This window comes from Culex quinquefasciatus, chromosome 3 (assembly GCF_015732765.1).
Source record: "Culex quinquefasciatus strain JHB chromosome 3, VPISU_Cqui_1.0_pri_paternal, whole genome shotgun sequence".
NCBI lineage: Eukaryota > Metazoa > Arthropoda > Insecta > Diptera > Culicidae > Culex > Culex quinquefasciatus.
The window spans coordinates 130084051-130105979 of record NC_051863.1 but is presented as its reverse complement, the minus strand read 5'-3'; the positions used below and the strand labels follow the sequence as shown (position 1 = coordinate 130105979).

General features: G+C 41.3%; 2 protein-coding genes across 2 annotated transcripts; one reads left to right on the top strand and one right to left on the bottom strand.

The window, feature by feature from the left end:
- Positions 1-33: 33 nt before the first annotated feature.
- Positions 34-4643, bottom strand: LOC6045672 (signal recognition particle 19 kDa protein). Its single transcript, XM_001862955.2, has 2 exons — positions 4271-4643; positions 34-453 (listed from the first exon to the last, which is right to left on the bottom strand). Exons 1-2 carry the CDS (start codon positions 4514-4516, stop codon positions 178-180), a joined length of 522 nt encoding a protein of 173 aa, XP_001862990.1. The 5' UTR covers positions 4517-4643; the 3' UTR covers positions 34-177.
- Positions 4644-14517: 9874 nt separating this feature from the next.
- On the top strand, positions 14518-20885 carry LOC119769641 (geranylgeranyl pyrophosphate synthase). The gene is made up of 3 exons (XM_038262878.1): positions 14518-14777; positions 14834-15622; positions 20089-20885. Exons 1-3 carry the CDS (start codon positions 14697-14699, stop codon positions 20188-20190), a joined length of 972 nt encoding a protein of 323 aa, XP_038118806.1. The 5' UTR covers positions 14518-14696; the 3' UTR covers positions 20191-20885.
- The last annotated feature ends 1044 nt before the right edge of the window (positions 20886-21929 follow it).

Genomic DNA, 21929 nt, shown 5'->3' with positions numbered 1-21929 from the left:
ATTCCACGTTTATCCGTCGCAAAGCAAACGCACTTTTGTAAAGGTTTCGAACAAAATACTGTTCTCTATTGCAAAAAGAAATAAAGACATGTTATAAACACAATCGATGTCGATGTTGAGGAAGATCAAAACAAAACAAAAAAGACCCCGAAATCGCTTACCATCCCAACTCCTCCTTCATCGCCTCTTGCCCTTGCCCTTTTTGTGGGACTGTCCGCCGCCGCCGGAACTGCTTCCGCCAGCGCTGCCGCCACTACCGCCGGCTCCACCGCTAGACGACGAGGCTTGCTGCAGCAGCGTCGCGTTTTCCGCCCTGCCCATGCGTGTTTTCAGCTGCGGGATCGTATCGCCCAGATAGAGCAGCACGCTGTCCCGGGTCGAGTACTCCTCCAGCACGGGTTCGCCGTCGTCCTGGCGCAGCTGGACGCGGATGCGGCCACGGTAGGCGAGTTCCTGCCGGGGGGGAAGATTTACAGTTATGTTTCGGTTACGGACGTCACATTTGATATCTGAATAGCATAAAAACACTAAATTACTATAATTATAGGAAATATCAGAGAGGTTGTAAAATTTCTTTTCTACGAGAGTTTTTTTTTTTTTTGGCGTCCTCGCATATAGATCGAACAGCTGTATTTGCTTTGATGCTGGTCTTCATACCTTTTTTTGGTTTTCGATATGCCTTTGAAACTAAAAGCTGTTTAGTTGTTGCTCGAAAGTAATCCTAATTTTAAGCCATGCATGTAGGTTGTTCCTGAAATGCTGTTGTGTAGAAAAACCTTTGCAGCTAATCCACCGACTAACTAATAGTTCACCATAATGTGGTTATGTGGTATCTTTGCCGTCACTCTAACGCTTATCTTCGTTTTTGGTAATTATATCCGCTTCCCCGCAAAACGCCATGATAATCACGAAGAGATATACTTCTGATCAGATACGCTAGTATTTGCGCTTGTTTTATTATTCTTGATGCCTTGATTTCGTTTTGTTATCTTTGAACAGATGATTTGTCTGTGTACACTTACTGAGGTTGCGACTCAGTACTTGTACACAGCCAAATTAGAAGGTTATAAGACTTGATCACACACGTACGCTTTCTCATATGGCCCTTTCGCTGACTTAGTTTCCGTCCTTTTCAATCTTCTTCTAAGACACTAGTCACCTATCCACCTATCAGTTTCATTTCTTTCTTTTAATTTCGAGAGTTTAATTTCACCGAAAAATGCCGATAAAAGCCCGACACTGGTCTATGATAATGTCCATGATATATTGTTTCAATCATTGAATCATAAACCAGAGCATGTGCTTGTATAGAACTCATATGGGACTCTTATTCTACGGTTAGATTCCGGTTTTTAGGCATTTGTTTTTTTTTTGTCTCTTCTTTTTATGAATAGGAATTGGCCCAACAAATGAGAGCAGGCTCAAAGCATTGGGAGATTTTTGGCAGCATGATTCCGAAGCTTCAGGCGCTCCGATTTATTGATAGAAGAGGTTTGTTAGTTCAAACCCCTGTCCAAGTCCAGCCGGAAGTCTTGGTTCATCAGCGGATGGCTGTTGGACATCGCGGCGATCCGAGCGCTGTTTAGCAAACTCACGAGTCAGTTCGGCTTCACTGAGCTGTCAACGCGGGCGTTGAATCAGAACGGACTCGAAAACTTCTTTGGGATTATCCGAATGAAAAATATGAATAACAACCGCCCCGACCTTTTCGAGCCGCCTACAGCGTCACTGTGGTCAACCAAATGTTGGCGAGCCGGGAGAAGGGCAACTGTGAGCAAGAATCGGGGTTGAACCTGTTTCAGCTGAAGCATTTGAAGCACTACAAAGGTCACCAGTCTTCTGCATTTCGTTCAGCACGCGGAGACGGTATTCAAGAAGGAGTTCACGGTTGTCTTGCTAGCAGGAGCCCAGGGCGTTAAGCGCCGGATGCTGTCGCTGGTGTTGAGCGGATGCCCCCGATGCTCACAATGCCAAAAGACGTGATGATCGATACCTCAACATGTTGTTTAAGGCCAAATGTTCCGCCCTAAACAAAGAGTCGAAAGCCAGCAAAACGAATAAGAAGCAAAAGTCCAGGGAGTTGGAAAAGGCAAGGAAATTGAACATCTGAGAACCAAGCAAATAAATCTACCCACCCAAACAACTGCTCAAAAAAAGTTTGCCTTTTTATTACTAATCTTCGAAATCCGTTTTTCGTCCTTAAACTTTTTTTAAAGCTGAAAATCCTGCTTCAAAAAGCTGCTGTCCCTTTTCAGACCTTAGTCCGAATTCACCACAGTTGGCGGTACTTATTGTTTTAAACTGGCAAAAATGAAAATAAAGTTTAGTTTGCTTCCCAACTGCCAAAATTAGTGGAGATCGACTGTAATTGTCATATTTTGACAGTTATACCACTTCACGGTACACTGTGAAGTTAGAATAGTGAGAAGTGAAAAAAAATCGTGGAGGCCTTTTGAAACACGTCGCCATCTTGTTTTTTCTCCAAGATACACTTCTATTCTATTCTATTTTTTTTTTTTTCAAATAAAGCAGAAGTAGAAGTAGCTGAAGAAGACGGGAAAGAATGGTAAGTCTTACTCCGACATTACTCCGGGCGCAGCTGCTCTTAGGGCTCTCCCGCTTCCGGGAAATAGCTTGGAGGCTGGTTGCACAAAGGATCAGGATCCACCAGGAGTTGTCCGCGTGGTGAAACCGGACCCGATGGCTGCTTTTGGCTAAGAAATATTCTGTTATGGCGATCGAGCTTAAGTAAATGCAGGATTGATTGAAATTCTCGGCGAGAACTCCGACGAAGAAATGGAACCAGTGCATCCGAAGGTTGCTGCTAGCATTGTAGGTAGAGGGTGACGATTCTCGAGATTTTCAATTTCCCTGGAATCGAGAGTTGAATTTGGTCATTTCCCGGGAATTCCCGGGACCCGGGAATGTTTTTTACTATACCAATAGTGGCAATAATTTAAAAGGAAAAGCAATAAATTTGTTTTTTTAATGAAATTACTTACAATATTTTCATACTTATTCTATGAAACGTTATTTTAAGTATCCTTATTATTTGGAGGAACTATATGTACCTTTAGATTTTTTTTCTGAATCTGCAAATACAAGATCGTTTTTTGAGCTTTTTGGGACTCAAAATTTTAGTTTAACATGTTTACAAATAATATATAATTTCCCTGTATCGAGATTTTTGCAATATGATTAATAACGACTTAAACAACTTTTTTTTCCTTTTTAATGTCAATTATAAATATTCATTGAAGAAAAATTTACAGTTATCCGGAAAACCCGAATGATCACAAATGACGGACATTAACTTTACAAAGATCGCCAGAGTTTTTTCCGCGAAAATATAATCCTAGATTTTTTTTTTTGAAAAGGAACGAAAAAAAAGCTTAAAGGACCCTTTAAAAAATCTCTAGAATTTAAAATTGTGGTTGACGTGAAACACAATATGACTTATTAACACCAAAAATGAAAATTACCTTTAAACAGCCAAATTAATTTAGGGTCTTAAAAAAACAGACTATGAGGATTGCTATGCTCGAGAAAAAGCTTTCCCCTTTAAAAAAAATAAAATTAAAAAAAATATTTCAAAGCAATTAGATTTTATATCTGGGAAGAAACAGCTAAGTATACTTTAAGGTAAATTTGTGGACCAAATTTTTTGGCTTCTTTCAGTTATAATTATTGGAATTTAAAATTTACACTTTCTGAATAAGAAGATTAGAGAAGAACTTGAACATCGAACATTTCACATACAATGTTCGAAACAATTTAGAATTCTTTAAATAATTTTCTGATTAGTTTATATAATTTTGCTTTGATATTTATATGTTCAAAATTTCTCGGGAGTCTCGACCGAATTTCCCGGGAATCGAGAGGTTCAAAAATGGTCGATTTCCCGGGATTTTTTTCCCGGGAATTCCCGCTCGTCACCCTCTAATTGTAGGAGGTCATATGGGAAACTCGACAGTTAGTTGGAATTCTCTGTGAGTTCCCTGTTCCCTAAGGAACATATTTTCGACGATTATCTGTGAATTTAAATGCTTCAAGTAAAAACGAAGAACATTTTTTTTCTTCTCAAACCCATAAAAAATATTCATAATTTTTATGTTCAATAAGAAATAACAAAAAAAAACTTGGATGGATAAAACCAAGAATTTAAAAAAAAAAAAACAATAATGCGCCTAAATGTATGCTTTCATGACCAGTAATCAAATTACATCCCCTAAATCTATCCTATCCCCCACCCTACCCCGCACCAACCCACCTTGCTCTTCTCCCGCGTGTACAGCTTGTTCTCGACGATCACGTTCAGCTTGAGCACCTGCAGCACGTCCCGGATCTCCTGGAAGGTCGGATTGTCCACGCAGTGGGCCAGCGGCAGTCGCCGTCCCTCCTGGCGGGTTTTCTTCCGGTTCAGGTACGCCGGATAGATGCACACCCAGCGCTCGCGGTCCGAGTGCAGCAGGCCGGGCGTGTTGAACGGGCGCAGCGGGGCTTGGGCGTGGGCCATTGTTTGCGGGAAAAAAATCTCGCGCCGGAAACTGGTGAAAGTCCTTCCGAAAATCGACCCCGAGAAGGCGGATCAAAACAACAGGACCACTTCGTCGGACTGAATTTTGACACGTTTGTATTCAACTGTCAAAGGTAGGTAGGTGCCCTATCGGCGTTTCGGTGTTTTGTTTTTGTTGGTGTTCGATGTTTTTTGTACACGCTTGACTGAGATAGCTCTAACTTTCGGGAGTTTTACCAAATTGCCTCGACCTGGCAAATCAGGTAAAATAATTTATGTGGACCAATGAAAACAAAAAAAAAAACATCAACTATAACGACCCACAAGTCTGCCTTTATTGCAAGTTCATGGTGGTAACACCATAGCGATTTTCGCGGATTATGTAGAATTGGGTACTAAAGCCCTATGTAAATCTTTATGTACAACGGTAAAAACGCGATTGAAAACCATTTCTGATCACTTTTTTTTCATTTTTATGCAAAAAAAGTTAGTGACAAGACAACATTTTTTCGATGGATCAACTATGGTCCCCTTGGAACGAGCTGTCAAGTAGGAACTTTTCTGTCAAGAAGGACCGCGAGGTTATTTTTTCAAAATTGATTTAAAAATCCATTTTAAACTCTTTGTGGTCGTACAAAGGGTCATTGTACTCAGAAAAATAAGCTTTATCGCTGTAAACAATAATATCAGCAATCGAAGCTTCATTTTAGGACCCAATTGACACAAATTTGTCAGTGGTGGCTTAGGTGATGGCGTCCCGCATAGTCAACAACCATACAGTCACCATTTGTCGAATGATTTTTCTTAAATGATCTTAATAATACACCAAATAGGGTGCAACCGTACATTTTCCATTCCCCAAACAATCCAACAATTTATTAAATAGGTCGTTAGGTAATGTTACAATACATTTTTACAAGGGATTTTTTTCGTGGATCATAGTCATACCCTACCCCAAACTGTTCAATTCTTATTTTATGTGAACCGTACCACAAATTAATAAAATATGATTTTAAATGGTGAACTGCTTTACCGACACTTACCGACACCATTTGAAAGGGAGGAGCCAAAATAAACTTTACAAATGTTCTGGGAGCTATGGATTTAACGGGAATGGTAAGTATATGATTATTAATGGTGAGCGTTTTTTTGTAATGTCCGGGATTTGTTACCGCTTGATGATGATGTCTCCTGTTGATTCTTCCGTGGTGCTGCCGCCTTATCTAATTGAGCTATCTCAGTTACATTACGTTTGGCGGTTTAAAATGCATTTTATTATGAAATGTGACCTCAAAATTTATCATAAATATATCGTAACATGTATGGTAGAACCATACAAATAAATTATAGACCAATCACATGGCGAACAGTTATCGTTCTGATAATGGTCAATCAATTGATTAAATTATTCGGACTTATAAAAATTATCACGAAAATAAATTAGCTTTACATACAAACTATATGGCAAACAGGTATATCGTTCCATGAATTGTTGAACAATGGTTTGAATTGTTGGGACTTAGGAAAATTTTCGCTGATTCAGGTATATCGTTCCATGAATTGTTGAACAATGGTTTGAATTGTTGGGACTTAGGAAAATTTTCGCTGAATTCAGGTATATCGTTCCAGAATTGTTGAACAATCGTTTGAATTATTTGGGACTTAGGAAAATTTTCGCTAAATTCAGGTATATCGTTCCATGAATTGTTAAAGTATTATTTGAATTATTCGGACTTAGGATTTTTTTGCTGTAGTTCAATTGGCTCAATCATACAATACCTGTTTCAAATAATCCTAAGCGTTTGGCGAACAGTTATATCGTTCCATGAATTGTTGTACAATTGTTTGGATTATTGGGACTTAAGAGTTTTCGCTGAGCTTCAAGTTGGAAATACTACGTCGGCTATGGTACCCTTATGTTTTAACAATAGCTGTTCCGAAAAATCCTTACCATATGGCGAAAAGTTATATTTCTCCATGAATTGTTGAACAATTGTTTGAATCATCGGGACTTAAGAAAATTTTCGTTAAAATTCATTTTTGGCTCATTCATACAAAAACTGTTTGAAATAATACCAAACATATGAGGAATAATTATATCGTACCATTAATTGTTGTGCAATTGTTTCAATGGAGCACTTCCATTCGAGCAGTTTTTGCTTTTTTTCTACAATGTATTCTTTATGGGAGAACTGCCATTTCTACCACTCGAATCCGATGCTCCATTATTAGGACTTAGGAAATTTAGGAAATTTTCCGCTTAAGTTTCTTTGACTAAATCATACCGAGTATCATAACTTTTATCATACCGGCTACAGTACTATTATGTTCTAACAATAGCTGTTTCGAACCATCCTAATCGTATGACGAATAGATACTGTTCATTAAATTGTAGGAAAAAAAAGGTGCAGGTGGTTATGTTACACATGACCAGTATGACAAAGAACTTTGCAAGATGATTGTTGAAATTTTCGATAAGAATGTCCGGTCCAAATTTCCCCATGATTCCCTTATACTTACATAAGACAACTCTTTTGTGAATAGTTTTAAGACATAATATCAACGTCCTATCGAACTAAGGGGACGGAAATTGCAAATGGAGCTGCAATAGAAATCAAGGTGAAATCAATCGACTTTCCCTCACCACTCGAAAGTTATCAAGATGCGGAAATGTTTTGCAAGGCTGTTGCAAGCAATTGGCGGCAACAAAGTAAATTTCAACAGCAAACATTAAAACTGCCCTTTCAAGGGCTCTAATTGAATTGAAATAGTTATTCTATATTTCCAGAAACAGAATTTCGCCGCGGCACAATAAAAAGGCAATCGCAGTAATCGATTTATAACTTCCTGCGTAAAATAAGCGATTTATTTTAACTGCGTAACTTCAGATAATGGTCAGATGCATGTGCAGTATCAAAAACCATAAAGTTTGATACCCATATTGCCCTAACGCTTATGGGTCGGCAAATGTCCCCTCATCGGAACATCCGCGGGGCCTCCGGCCACTCCGGATTGTAGCCAATACTTCCGAAATTTCAACTTTCATGTCCAGTATCAAAAACCATAAAGTTTGATACCCATATTGCCCCAACTCTTTTGGTTCGGGAAATGTCCCCCTTCGGAACATCCGCGGGGCCTCCGGATTGTGGTCACTACTGCTGAAATGTCAAATTTTATGTCCAGTATCAAAAACCATAAAGTTTGATACCCATATTGCCCTAACTCTTATGGTTCGGCAAATGTCCCCTCATCGGAACATCCGCGGGGCCTCCGGCCACTCCGGATTGTGGCCAATACTTCCGAAATTTCAAATTTCATGTCCAGTATCAAAAACCATAAAGTTTGATACCCATATTGCCCCAACTCTTTTGGTTCGGGAAATGTCCCCCTTCGGAACATCCGCGGGGCCTCCGGCCACTCCGGATTGCGGTCACGACTGCCGAAATGTTAAATTTCATGTCCAGTATCAAAACCATAAACTTTATCGCAACCACAACCAACTTGACCCAAAGGGAACTGGTTCTCGATCAACACGGAGACCCCTTCTTGATGCCGTTAACCGGAGCCTTCCGGGATCAGCAGCTTGACCACATCGGTCCCTAACGTTCTTCCTTGATGGCCTGCAGCGACAATCCGTCCCGTTCCTGCGACGGCCCGAGCCATTTCGGCGACCTCTCCACGTCGTTGACCGGGGAAAATTTCTGCTGTCCCTTCTGATTCTGCAACTGCCACTCGATGTTGACTCCTCGGCTGTCAGAAAATTATGAGCTTGAGTGTAGATGATTTTAGATACATCAATCTCACGTCTCTCGGAGAGGATGATCGGGAAAGGTTTGTTCAACCAATCAGCGTGAAGGAAAAGGAGGAAGTCTGCGAAGAGGAAATCGCCACGTAACGATTTCGCTCCGCAAAAATTGGGTTCCGATCTTTTTATTCATTCTCTTTACACATACTACACACCACCTAGAGCACCAAACAGTGCGTTGCAAGTGTATTTGTAGCAAAAAAGCGACATCGACTGTGGATTTGCTCGTGTGTGTGTGTGTGTGTGTGTGTGTGTTTGTGTGTGTGTGTGTGTGTGTGTGTGTGTGTGTGTGTGTGTGTGTGTGTGTGTGTGTGTGTGTGTGTGTGTGTAGTAAACCACACTAAAATTGTGTTCGCGGAACCACACTAATATCGAAAATCGATTTTCCCCAAGATCGATCGGATGAGCAAACTCGTGAAGGGTAGTTGCACGGCAGAAACCAGGCGCACACAAATGAAGCTCCCCAGCCCGCGTTTGTGTGTATGCGTTGATAATTTGGTGCTCTTTCAAGCCCCAAACTTGCCACTCGATTTCCCTTCCGCACACAGAAACACTCACTACAGTACCCAACCAGATTTTTAAAGAATACTCTTTCGTGTGAATTGGCCCTGAAAAGGGCCATTTTAACGTCCTATGACGATGATAAAACCATGCGATGATGACACTCCAAGTTGCCGGCAATTTTCCCTCCCGCGCCTGCTCTGCCTCTCTTTCCAATTTTTCAATTCTCTCCTTCCTCTCGGCGGCTCTGCTGTGCTGCTGCTGCTTCTCGATCCTCCTCGTGCAAAGCTTCGGACTCGTTTGAGCTTCAACCGGCGGCACGGCGCTCTTTATAACCTCGCTTGGCTGTGACGGCTCGACGCTTTCGAAGCAGTGGCAGAGAGCAAAATTTGCTAAGTGCTAGATACTTGAATCTGATTAATGTGTTCGGGAAAGGTTGCGCTCAACCAATCAGCGACCGGGATTTTCCCGGTCTGAATTTTTATTTTTCATCTTAACTTTTGAGTACTTTAACAAAGTTTTATCAACTTTGTGAGGTAGTCTACTTGCAATTTAAGACTTCCCCTTTCGTTTGGTGGATAAAACATGCAGATTACTTGAATTGGGTGGAAAATATAAGCGTTTAAACGATTACACAAATCGTTACACTTTCGCTTCGCGAAATTTTGGATTGACACCCGTAGACAGTGCCCTTAGGACAAAGTTCTTTGTCAAAATCAACCATTCGAATATGTCAAGATAAGTGTAACAATTCGGGAAATAGTACCATTTTAATTTTGTTATATGGTCGTGACATTATATCAACAATATCACAAATGGTAACCATACCAGAAATAATTTTCTTATGATTTCGACAGTTTCACCTTTGGTATTTGATTATGCGGGGTAGATTTCGCGAATTTACAAACACATTAAAAATATGTTTACATGGCAGCTGGATGTTTGTTTGTATCTGATCTGCAATCTTTTTCTATCAAAAGTCGACGATCGTCTAATCTACGTGTCCGGGCCGATTGAACAGATCGAAGAACTGATTGCCAGCATCAACAACGACTTGGCTGCGATCACCAACTGGGCCAACCAAAATCGACTTCACCCGATCCCCAAAAAAACGCAGGTCATCGTTTTCACCAAAGCAGGCTCGAATCGATCCCACACGGATATCGTCTTTAGTGGAGAAGTTGCTCCACTATCCGACAGGGTTGTCAATCTTGGTCTCCTGCTGGACAATAACATGACATGGAAGCATCAGGTCAACAGTGTGACACAGAAGGTATACAACACCCTAAGGACATTTCACTGCTTTGCAGCAGTCCTCTCCCAACCGACGCGGCGAAAGCTGGTCCAAGCTGTGATCATGCCTATGCCTATGTTCACCTACTGTGACGTAGGTTTTTATCACGGGCTTCCTGCGGCACACAAAGAGCAACTCAACCGGTGCTTCAAATTCAAGAGGTTTCGGATGGCTTACAGGAGGAACGACAAAACGCGTGCGTACAGTCAAAGCGGTTGAAAAAGACTTTTATTATTATAAACAGACAGTGACAGCTAGAGGAGCACGTCACTCAGGTCTGGCGCAGTAGCGCAGCAAAAAGAGGGGGCAGTGGTTGTTATCTCAACACCCCTGCTCAACCACAGCACCATCTCAACTACAAAACAGTAGTCCCAACTCTACGAACAATCCGAAGCATCCCGTCTACACTCTCACACAGCAATCGACGCAGCCAACACCTAGGGGCGTTCCCCTGCTGAAGTCCATCTGGCTGCACGTTCTTCTTCTTCTTGATGATCCAACGAAAACACCAGCCGGAACGTTCTGGTTCGCCTCGTACTTGTCGGCCACAACTCTGTCACCTTGCTTCCAACGACTCCACTTGCAGGTGACCGGTGTGCGAGCAATTGGGAGCATCGTCAAAGAACAATTTTTATTGCATCCCAACGAATCAATCACCTCATCCGGTTTCGTCCTCTCAGCAATCGTTTGCGTGATGTTGTCGATGTAACTCGTAGCAAACAAGGCGAATCCGCGTCCACGGCCCGGTTCTGCATCCGCACCAGCTGTTCCGGATTCTTCTTCTTCTCGATCATTCGGCTCAGTTTCGGGTTCTTCGTCCCAACGGCCAAATTCTTCTTCAGCGGGATCACCACCAGGTTCATCAGCATCGGCAGCAATCGGACGCACCAAATTCTGCTGCTTTCTTTCCAGCCCGATTTCAACCCGTTCACCGGCTTCGTACCCGACATCTTTCCGACTGGGTACAACCCAAGTTCCACACGGTGTTTGTTTACCTGCACTGCACGTGTCGCAAACGATCGTTTTCTTGCACTTTCTGCCAACGATCTGCTTCGGGGTTGACACCATGTAACATTCAGCGAGAGCAATCAAATTATGCTCTGTTTGTGCACGATCACACAACAACTTTTCACGATCGACAGTACGAAAATCCATTTCGTACAGACTGTTCCGACGAGTACCACACACGATCAGCTCGTTTCCACGGTAAACCTGAGCTTTTCCGCTGTCAAAAACAACTCGCATTCCGGCCTTTTCGATCCGCACAACAGACAACAGATTGTGCCGCAGGTGCGGCGTAAACAAAACGTTCTTCACGGTGCACTCAATCGATCGACCATTCACAAACGCCGTCATCTTCACAGTACCGCAGTGCTCCGCAACAACAGACTGGCCATTCTTGGCCACGGCGATCTCGATCGGCTCCGACAGTCGGCGCAGGTCCATAAACAGCTGTTTATCTGTGCAGCGTGCACCAGATTTGCTTCGGCGAGATCTTGTCGTGCACATATTCCAGATGCGAGTCGTGGATCCGCTCGATCAGGAGTCGCCTGCACTTCCGCCGCCGCTTGAGCTCCAGCTCCCGTCGATTCTGCTTCGTCGTCTGGGCCGCCGGGGCATCTTCCGGCTTCACGACGATCTCCGGAATCTCGCCCACGTCACGCTCCACGCAGTCCCAGAGTTCATACTCCTCCAGGAGTACCCGAACTCTCAGCTTCCAGGACGCGTAATTTGTACCGTCGAACAACGCGACATGGTACCGGTCTTCACGGACAACTGCTCCCTCCGACATCGCGAAAACTTAACTTGCGAAAAACTACCCGGACTTGAAACGACCTGGGCCCATAACCTCAAGAGGTTTCGGATGGCTTACAGGAGGAACGACAAAACGCGTGCGTACAGTCAAAGCGGTTGAAAAAGACTTTTATTATTATAAACAGACAGTGACAGCTAGAGGAGCACGTCACTCAGGTCTGGCGCAGTAGCGCAGCAAAAAGAGGGGGCAGTGGTTGTTATCTCAACACAAATCAGCTGTGCGGTTTGTGTACAATCTGCGACGTCGCGAAACAACTGCGGCCGTACGAGGCACCATACTCGGACACGATCTGCCGAACAACTATCAACTGCGGACGAGCTGCTTCATGAAGAAGGGGTACGACGGCAACCTGCCGGAGTAACTCCAACATCATCTGGTGAGAGGACAGCTTGAGCGGACCCGATCATTCATCATCCCGCGGCACACAACGACGAGTGGAAGAAGCCCGCAGTAACAGTTCAATAGGGCGTATCTGCGTTTGTAAACAAGCAGTCTATCCCTGTCTTACTTGACGTGAACTGTAGTGTTCTTGTCGCTGGAACCAGGGGTGCCAGGTTGCCAGATAAATCTGGCATTGCCAGATTTTTTGAGCGTCAATTAGAAAAAAAATAATTTTCTATTTCTTCCTCACATTGTTTTATTGACGTATTTTGTTTATTTTGTGAAGCTATAATGTATCCAGGGTTTTAAGCGAAGATGGCGTTCAAATGTTGAACGTCCAAAATGTCAAAATCGCGCAGTAGCACCAACATTAGAAAAAAATGTGGCTGTCATGTCATTGCACACTTTTTCCGTAATGTTGGTACCACTGCGTGATTTTGACATTTCGGGCGTTCACCATTCGAACGCCATTTTCGCTTAAAAAGCTGGATAAAAGATGAAAATACACAGTTTTTGTGCAAAAAATTACTTATTACTTTGAGAAAAGTGGCTTGCCAGATTTTTCCCAGATTTTTTGCCAGATTTTTTACTCTTCAGACCTGGTAACCCTGGCTGGAACCAAGAGCTGAAAACCCTGCCGACGCTGTCGGCATTTAAAAATGTTTTTAAGAGATCGTTTGACGATTAGTTTCCTTTAGCTTACTTGTACTTGTTACCCTTTATTTGGATCCTTTGTCACTTTTCCCAATTTCCTAAAGTATCTTCCTTGACCTGATCTGCCGTTCTACGCATAATTGTCCCATGTCAGTTATTAACTTTATGACATTTTTAAGTTTAGTTTGATGTGTACTTTAAGAAAAACACACAAAATCTGGTACTTTGTTCGGAAACTCATTGAAAACAACACCAAGTCTGTTTGTCCCATCGTTAAACTTCTACGCATAATTGTCCCACCAAGTATTTTCTTACACGGAATCATTAGTTTTACTAACCATTATGTCTTGTTTATCTGTTGTATAGCAACATAATCACAATTAAGGGTCATAAACTGCTAACTGGGGCGATTAGGGACACATAGGGCGAATATGAACCCACGGGACAATTATGCGTAGAAACACAGAAATCGGTCGAAAAATTTCAATCGCGTTTTTCTCAGTTGCACTTTTTTGAACATGGGACAATTATGCGTAGAACGGCGGTGATTAACAGTGTAAACTAACAAGTTGTCGTATCCAATAAACCAACAAATTACAAATTACAAAAGGCGACTTCCAGCTGTTTTTTTTACTGACCGCCCAATATGTCAGCCAACATATTTCGCGACAGCACGAGCTCAATCATTATTTGCAACATTGTACTCTTATAAATTAGGTTTATCATTGTTAACGAAATTTTGAAACATTGAAATAAATATCATGATGAATGCTATTAGTTTTGCATATAGATTTTTGCAGAATGCCTATAGGACCCAATGACAAATCAAATCATATCAAAAATTTAATTACTCGCTCTACAGCAGTCCGAAGACTTGATTGTTGACGCAATTGCATACCTCTTTTTACACCTAAGCTTCCATCCACCCGAGATTCGAACTGACGACCTTTGGATTGTGAGTTCAACGGCCTACAAGCGACTTCACTGGGACAGGATCCCCAGACAAGTTTTGGGCCCGATCGGAGAATTTTTGTTTGAATGAAGCATAAAGGGTGAACGTGATTAAAATTAGTTATGCTTAGTTTAGCGTGTAAATAAAAAAAACATCGCCGACGTTCGTTTGCAGATGCACAACATGTCTGCAATTGTTTTACATAGTTGTAATTGAAAGTGAATTAATAAAAAAAATGTTTTTTGGAATAGATTAACAACTTCATTACTAAAAGCAGGTTAGTATTTAATAAATAAATTAGATACTTCGTTTGTATTGAAATTGGGTCTCGTGGCGCAGGGGTAGCGGCTTCGGCTGCCGATCCCGATGATGCTATGAGACGCGGGTTCGATTCCCGCCTTATCCACTGAGCTTCTATCGGATGGTGAAGTAAAACGTCGGTCCCGGTTTCTCCTGTCTCGTCAGAGGCGCTGGAGCAGAAATCCCACGTTAGAGGAAGGCCATGCCCCGGGGGGCGTAGTGCCAATAGTTTCGTTTTTTTGTATTGAAATTTCTTATATTTATACCAAAGTTTCATTCAGCAGCAAAGACTGCCGACTTTTCTTCACCCCCTCGTACAGATCTGCCAAACGTCACCATGGTTCACCATTGTTCGTGCACGGTTCGCCGCACAATCACGCAAAAATTTGTCATCAAAACAACAAAAACAGCTCATCAGTTTAGTTCGCAAAAACACGGTTCGCAGTCTCCGTCTCCCGCAGGTGGCACGGTCTCAAAATGGTCAACTTCGACACGGAGGAATTCAACGATATCCTGGAAAAGTGCCGGGACCAGTCACTTCAGAAGGAGCAGGACGCTGTGAGTGCGGTTGGAGTTTTGGAGTGGATTTGTTGAAGATTGAGTTTTTTTTGTAGATTCTGTTGGAACCGTTCACGTACATTCAGCAGATCCCGGGCAAGCAGTTCCGGGCAAAGATGGCCCTTGCGTTCAACCACTGGCTCAACATTCCGGAGGAGAAGCTGGCGATGATTGGGGAGATTGTCCAGATGATGCACAACTCGAGCCTGCTGATTGACGACATCGAGGACAATTCGATTCTGCGGCGGGGCATTCCGGTGGCGCACAAAATCTACGGCATCGCGAGTACGATCAACGCTGGGAATTACGTACTGGTGATGGCACTGGCCAAGGTGAACCTGCTTGGGCATCCGGACGCCCAGCAGGTGGTGACGGAGCAGTTGCTCGAGCTGCACCGCGGCCAGGGCATGGAGATTTACTGGCGGGACAATTTTATCTGCCCGACCGAGTCCGAGTACAAGCAGATGGTGATCCGGAAGACGGGCGGCCTGTTCATGTTGGCGATTCGGTTGATGCAGCTGTTTAGCGAAAACAAGGCGGACTTTACGAAGCTGACGGCGATTCTGGGGCTGTCGTTCCAGATCCGGGACGATTACTGCAACCTGACGTCGAAGGACTACTCGGACAACAAGAGCTACTGCGAAGATCTGACCGAGGGCAAGTTTAGCTTCCCGGTGATACACGCCGTGCTGAACCAGAAGGACCGCCAGGTGTTGCACATTCTGCGCCAGCGGACGCAGGACGTCGAGGTGAAGCGGTACTGCGTGTCGCTGCTGGAGAAGCTGGGCAGCTTTCGGTACACGGAGGAGGTGCTCGACACGCTGGACAACGAGGCGCGGGCGGAGGTGAGTCATCGGTGGGGTGAATTTTAGTTCATTATTTCATCACGAAGCAGGTTGATTCATCGACGATGTTGAGTTAGTCATTGCTCATATCAGTACAATTAGAAAATAGCATGATGATTTTGCATGCTTTTAAAAGCTTATCGTCATACTTTTTTAGCTGGGACACTCACCTACCCCTTGACTTTACGTTGCCAAGACATAAACCATACCAAACACATTTTAATTTTGTTTATGTCAAGTAAAACTAAATATTGTGTCATGGTTCGACAGCAACAAGGTTATCGAATACTTCGTGAGCGCTTCCCTAGTACCGACGTAAACTTAAAGGTCCTAAAAGCCAATTAGCTGAATTTAATCATTCTAAAACAGATGGAAATTAAACTCGTGAAACGTCCAGGGCTCTGGATCGAATTCGGTAGTTGCTTCTTTGGGCGTCCTGATTTAGTTAAATTCTAAACATAATTATGGTATACATGATACCTCAAGATGTGGTATTTGAAGTTGACAGATAGTTTTGGCTCTACTAAACTCACTGCAATAGTTAGCTGTCTTTCGACACTTCTACTATCAGCTTGAATCTTGGTAGTAACTACAGCTGTTCTGGCATTTTTTTCTTGCGATTATAGTTCGCATGATACCAATGATACTCGTTTGTCCAACCGTAGAAGTGACCTCGAAATATGGCGAAAGCAAAAAAAAAAATCATGTTGATTTGAGCGTACAAAAGCCCCAGCTTCTTGCCGAACCACAAATGCTCAATCCCGGAACTGCAAAGCTTGACCACCTAGATGAATTCCGTCCAACTGGTGAAGTGTACTTCCAAAAAAGCAGTTACCGTCACCGAGAATCTCCCGAAGACAGACTGTGGTGTTGCGAAACGGACAGGAAATCAGGGGAAAGGTATTTGCCAAACATCTTCGAGAGCAAACAAATAGAACTTATAATTATTTGCTTATATTGGCAATTTGCGGCTAGAAATATTAAGCTAACCTAGGACAGAAAGAGGAGAGACAGAATTGAAGATCGCGACAACAGTTTTTTTTTTCAAACCTTTTGTCACATGGTGGATAGATCCAGACAGGGCGCTGGCAGTTATAAGGGGAAAGGAGGTGAAGAAGCTAAGGGCCATTCATTCTAAGTGTAATATTTGGTTGAACTAGCTTTTTAGGGGTCTTCCATTAACCGACACAGAAGGTGTCGGAGAATGTCCCACATAGTTGACACACAATAATTTCTTTTCGTGTTTCGTCATCTATGGGACGAAAAAAAAAACTGTTGTCGCGATCTTCAATTCTGTCTCTCCTCTTTCTGTCCTAGGTTAGCTTAATATTTCTCGCCGCAAATTGCCAATATAAGCAAATAATTATAATTGACTTCCGTTGATCAAAACAATATTGTAAAACAAATAGAACTTTGGAATGTCACGTGGAAGGCATTGACGTTTTAACATAGCATTCAGATCTCACTTCCTCCTACCTGTTTAGAATTGATTTGCTTTGATTTACTAGCTAAGTTAATACTCATTGAACCGTTACTCATCGACGCTAGAGCAACGTTTGAAAGAAGCGGTACGACATTGCTCTTACGACCTTTCGTCCCATTCAAACGCGTGTAATGAAAGGTCGTAAGAGCAATGTCGTACCGCCCCTTGCAAATGGTGCTCCAAAATTGTTTTTTAAAACGTCAAATCACCGCTTGTGAAAATTATTCGAGGAGACTGAATTCCAAAAAGAGAGAATCGTACGGTGCTGCATTTAGCGGTGGAGAGTTGCCATCAAAATTGGACAATATTTTTTGTCAGATGAGATCGAGGGGTTTCTTAACTGTGGAATTTCATAGAATTTTATAAAACATTCAGATTAAAAAAAAACATACGCAGCGAGAATGTTGGCTCGCCAAAATTCTCACTGGGTAGAATAAACCAGTCATAACACAATCAAAGTAATCCATGGCTGAACTAGAACAGCAAATCAAAATATATATGAATTTGTTGGATATTGAAAAAATTTCAGATTTCTTAATATTTAAAGTTGTTTAGGGGTTGTTCAAATATACTCACTTTTTGAACGCGAATTTGTTCGCAGAGTTCACAGAAGAAAGAGGTTAATAATTGGGTCCTAAAATTAAGCCTAAATTTGTGATATTAATGTTCACAATGAGAATTTCCCCTAAACCAGTTTTGAACACGCTGTATCTTTTCTTGGGAGCAGGTTAGGACCATACCACGGGATTGAAACTTGTTTCAAAAACCTGTATTATTTTTTTCTTCAAAACAACAAAAATCGACGGCAACATTTCAAAAGGCCCCATGTACATTTTGACACTTTCTGGGTTATTCCATATTCTGAAAGTACTCCTAATAAGCTACCTCTCCATCAAAAATGAGCAAAAGTTACTTCAGTAAAGTTAGTTTAATAATGATTTCTAATAAAGTACAGTCATCCCACATATTCGGAACACCCACTAATTCGGTTTCCAGTTTTTGCTTTTTGGGTGTTTTTGAAACCGCCTTGAGTCAGGGGTATTGAAAAACACCCAAAAAGCAAAATCTGAAAATTTGGTTTATTGGACCTTTTCAAAAAAAACTCCAGATTTTATCCATTGCAGCAAAACACAGCCTCCAAATTGCCTGTTCCATAATTGTGGGATGTTATTGTGCCTCCCACAATTGTGAAACACCTGAATTCAATTGATATTTTCACAAAAAAGTTATCAGACTATGTTTAAAACATCACTAAGCTTGAGTTTTATTAGTTTCAGAGTGTGAAATACTTTTTTTTTGTAAAAAATATGTGCTCCTGGCGAAAAAAAAAAGTTTGTTTACATCGTAAGAAAAAAGTGTTCCGAATTTGTGGATTTCAAGGGTCAATGTTTTTCTTAAAAAAAACTTGATATAAAACATACAAATGTACAGCCGGTCTACACATCAATCGAAAGATCGCAAGAAAAGCTTTCACATGAAGGTAAAAGCAAATCATTATGTTCAGTTATCGTTTTTCTATGATTTGTTGAACATTGGCAGATCTGTAAACTGTTCAGAATATGAGGGATGACTGTAACATAAATTTTCCACGATCCATACAAAATAAAATTGTCCACGAGGGGGGGTAACAGATGCCCAAAAAAGTGTTCACGTGGTTTATGGATGATCCCTTTAAAATTTTCGAACAAATCAGCAATGAAATACAAGCACAGACACAAGTGACACAAGTTTGATAGTATCAGTTTGATGCGTATCAGACGAATCGAAATTTGGTTCGCATTTTCACTTTATCAGAGTTTTTTTTTGTTGAAATACTCAAATATTCACAAAATACCGTATTGTTCGAAAATATCTTATTTTCTAAATGGGTATCAATATATTGCAAATTTTGAAAATTTTAGTATTTTCGAAAAAATGCGGTATTCTATGAAAATTTTAGTATTTTGTAAAAAAATGATAGGGTGAAAAAGCATACAATATTCCACTTCGTTTGAAACTCATTTTGCAAATTTTTAAAATTTGAGAATTTCCGAAAGAATACGGTATTTTCAACAACAAAAACGTTTCTTAATCCACCATTAGGTGGTTGGTGTCTTCCTCACATTTAAAAAGAAATGATAAAAATAAGCAGACCGGGCTTTTCGCATCTGGCGCGACTCTTGCACGTAAACAAAAAGACCCGACCTTTTGAGGTTATGCAAAAAAATCACCCTTTTTTGTAGATACAAAAATCTTTTTCTTAGCATAACTTTTTAAATACTTTACTAAACAGAATAAATTTTAATAGGGTCTTATGGGACCTCAAAACGAATCGAATAAGGCTGACCCGGCCAAAATCGGTTCAGCCAGTTCTGAGAAAATCGTGAGGAAAAAAAAAATCATGTCTACACACATCCCCACAGACATTTGTTCAGAACTTGATTCTGAGTCGATAGGTATACGTGAAGGTATATCTAGAAGGTATATTTAGAAGTTCAATTTTCGAGCGATTTTATAGCCTTGCCTCAGTTAGGTGAGGAAGGCAATACTATAAAAATGTGAAAAATCATACAATATTTCGCTTCATTTGATATCCAAATTGCATCTTATGAAAATTTGAGAAATTTATAAAAAAATACGGTGTTTTTGTAAACATTGTTGAGTATTGATAAAATGAAACTGACCACACTTTCAAAAAAAAAAAATATATACTTAGTGAAAGCATTGAACTTTTAACTTGATATGATTGAATTTGAGTTAAGTCAATTTAAGAACGAATTTAAAAATCAGTTTAAAAATAAGATTATCGCCGATAGATTCATCGAAATAGCAATATAGATAACTATAGATTATCGTTATCTATCGTTATCGATATCGTCGCGACGGTAACGATAACCATTATCATTCTCGTTAGGCGATAATATTATCGACGATAATTTTATCGATTAACAACCTTTTTTTTCATATAAAACTTTAATTTGCAAATCTGTTTTCCTCTCCGCAGATCGAACGCCTCGGTCCGAACCCGATCATGCAGACGCTGCTGGACGCCCTGCTCAGCTGGAAGTCGGACGAGGGCGGCGCCGACGGCCAAAAGGAGAAGTAAGCCCCTCCCCCCTCCAACCGGTTCCTTCCCGTTTCCCTCTCTTTCCGGGCGAATCATCATCTGTGAGTGTGGTCGTCATCGTCGTCGTCGTCGTAGGCTAGCAATTATTTGAAAATGGTATGAAATGTATGGTATGAAAACGTGGAATTAAGTTTAAAAGTACACACAAACAGTAAACAACGCTGAAAATATCTCCACCAAGCAACGCAGATTAGTAGCACTCTGTTTAGCAACAAGGGAGGAAAGTGGAGGGTGTAATAACTTATTTTTATATGCATGTAACATTGGATTAAGTTTAAACGAAAGCGCTGACGGTAAACGTAAAAGTGTCGCATTTTGACGAGTGATCGGAGAGAGTTGTGTAATTGCGCCCAAAAAATCTCAAAGAAAGACAGCCTTTCGGATTTGAATGAGAACAAACTTGACTAAAGACTAAAGAAAACAAAAACTGCGAATAAAAAAAGACGTAAAACGAAGATTTCACGCAGCCGCCATTCCGGCGTTCGGAACGCCGACGGGTTCGTGTTTTTTCCTGTGCACTTTGAATGTATAATGCTGCTTGTGAGTATAATATATGATATACAAAGAAACACACACCTTAGTGAAGACAAACACAAAAAAAAAGATTCTGAATATGATTCCTCTTTAGTTTTTAGAGTATCTAGCTTTTCGGTTGAAGCCATTTGTTAAATTTATGTTTCAAGTGCTTATTATTTCAACGAAGCGTATCCGAAGTCCACCTACACAAAATCCGATTTAGTTTGTAAATTTTGTTTATTGAATACAACTCTAGACTACACAATTAAATTATTGGTTTCAAACAATCACTACACCTAACGTTAACAATGGTCCGCTTAAAGTAGGAGATTTCCAACACTGTTTGAACTATATATTTGATTCGATTAAAGCCAAACTTGTTCTGTATTGTCACAATTTTTCGTAATCTTCGCCCTCCTAACACACGGTTGTCTACTTGACTAGTGTCCAACTTTAAACTGAGTTGAGTACATTCTGCTTCCATCATCAAATCGATTACACATTCGAGAAAAAAAAACGCACTAAATTTAACTATTTCACAGGTTGAACTCTCATTCGGCCATGATTTTCTGGAACTCGTTGAGCGAACCGTACGTCTCGGGGTCCTCCTGGCGGGCGCCCAGCTGGGGTGGCCGGGGCAGGGCCAGCGGAACCGGCAGTAGCTCCGGCATCACAGAATGGTGCGTGATCAGGGCGCGCAGCGAGCTGAACTCCTTGGTGAAACCCTGCGGGAAACGGAAAACAAATGTTAAATTTTGACAAATTACTAGTGTCAAGAGTTACTTTCCGGGAATGGAGCGCTTTAGGCTACCTAGGAGAATTTCCGTTATCCCCTTGAAAAAGGTGGAGCATCAAATTTCCAGTTCTTCCAATTACCATATGCTTGTTGTGGTTGATAGCTCCCATATAATTATCTACTCAATAGGCAACTTGGTCCTAGATAATCAATACATAACCCTGATAAAATCTGATGGTCTGCAATCCACTAAAAAGTCTCCAAGTGAAGCAAAAAGATTTTTAGAATAATCTAGAAACAACACAACCGTTATTCAACTATGCCTCAACGACTGCCAAGCCAAAGAGAAATAGATGATCAATGACCACAGTCGATACAAATGAGAGACATCTTTTGATGACCCTAAGCCTTAACCAGAAGAAAACATCACTCAAAAGCTTAGATGATCTATGTAACTTTTATCTAT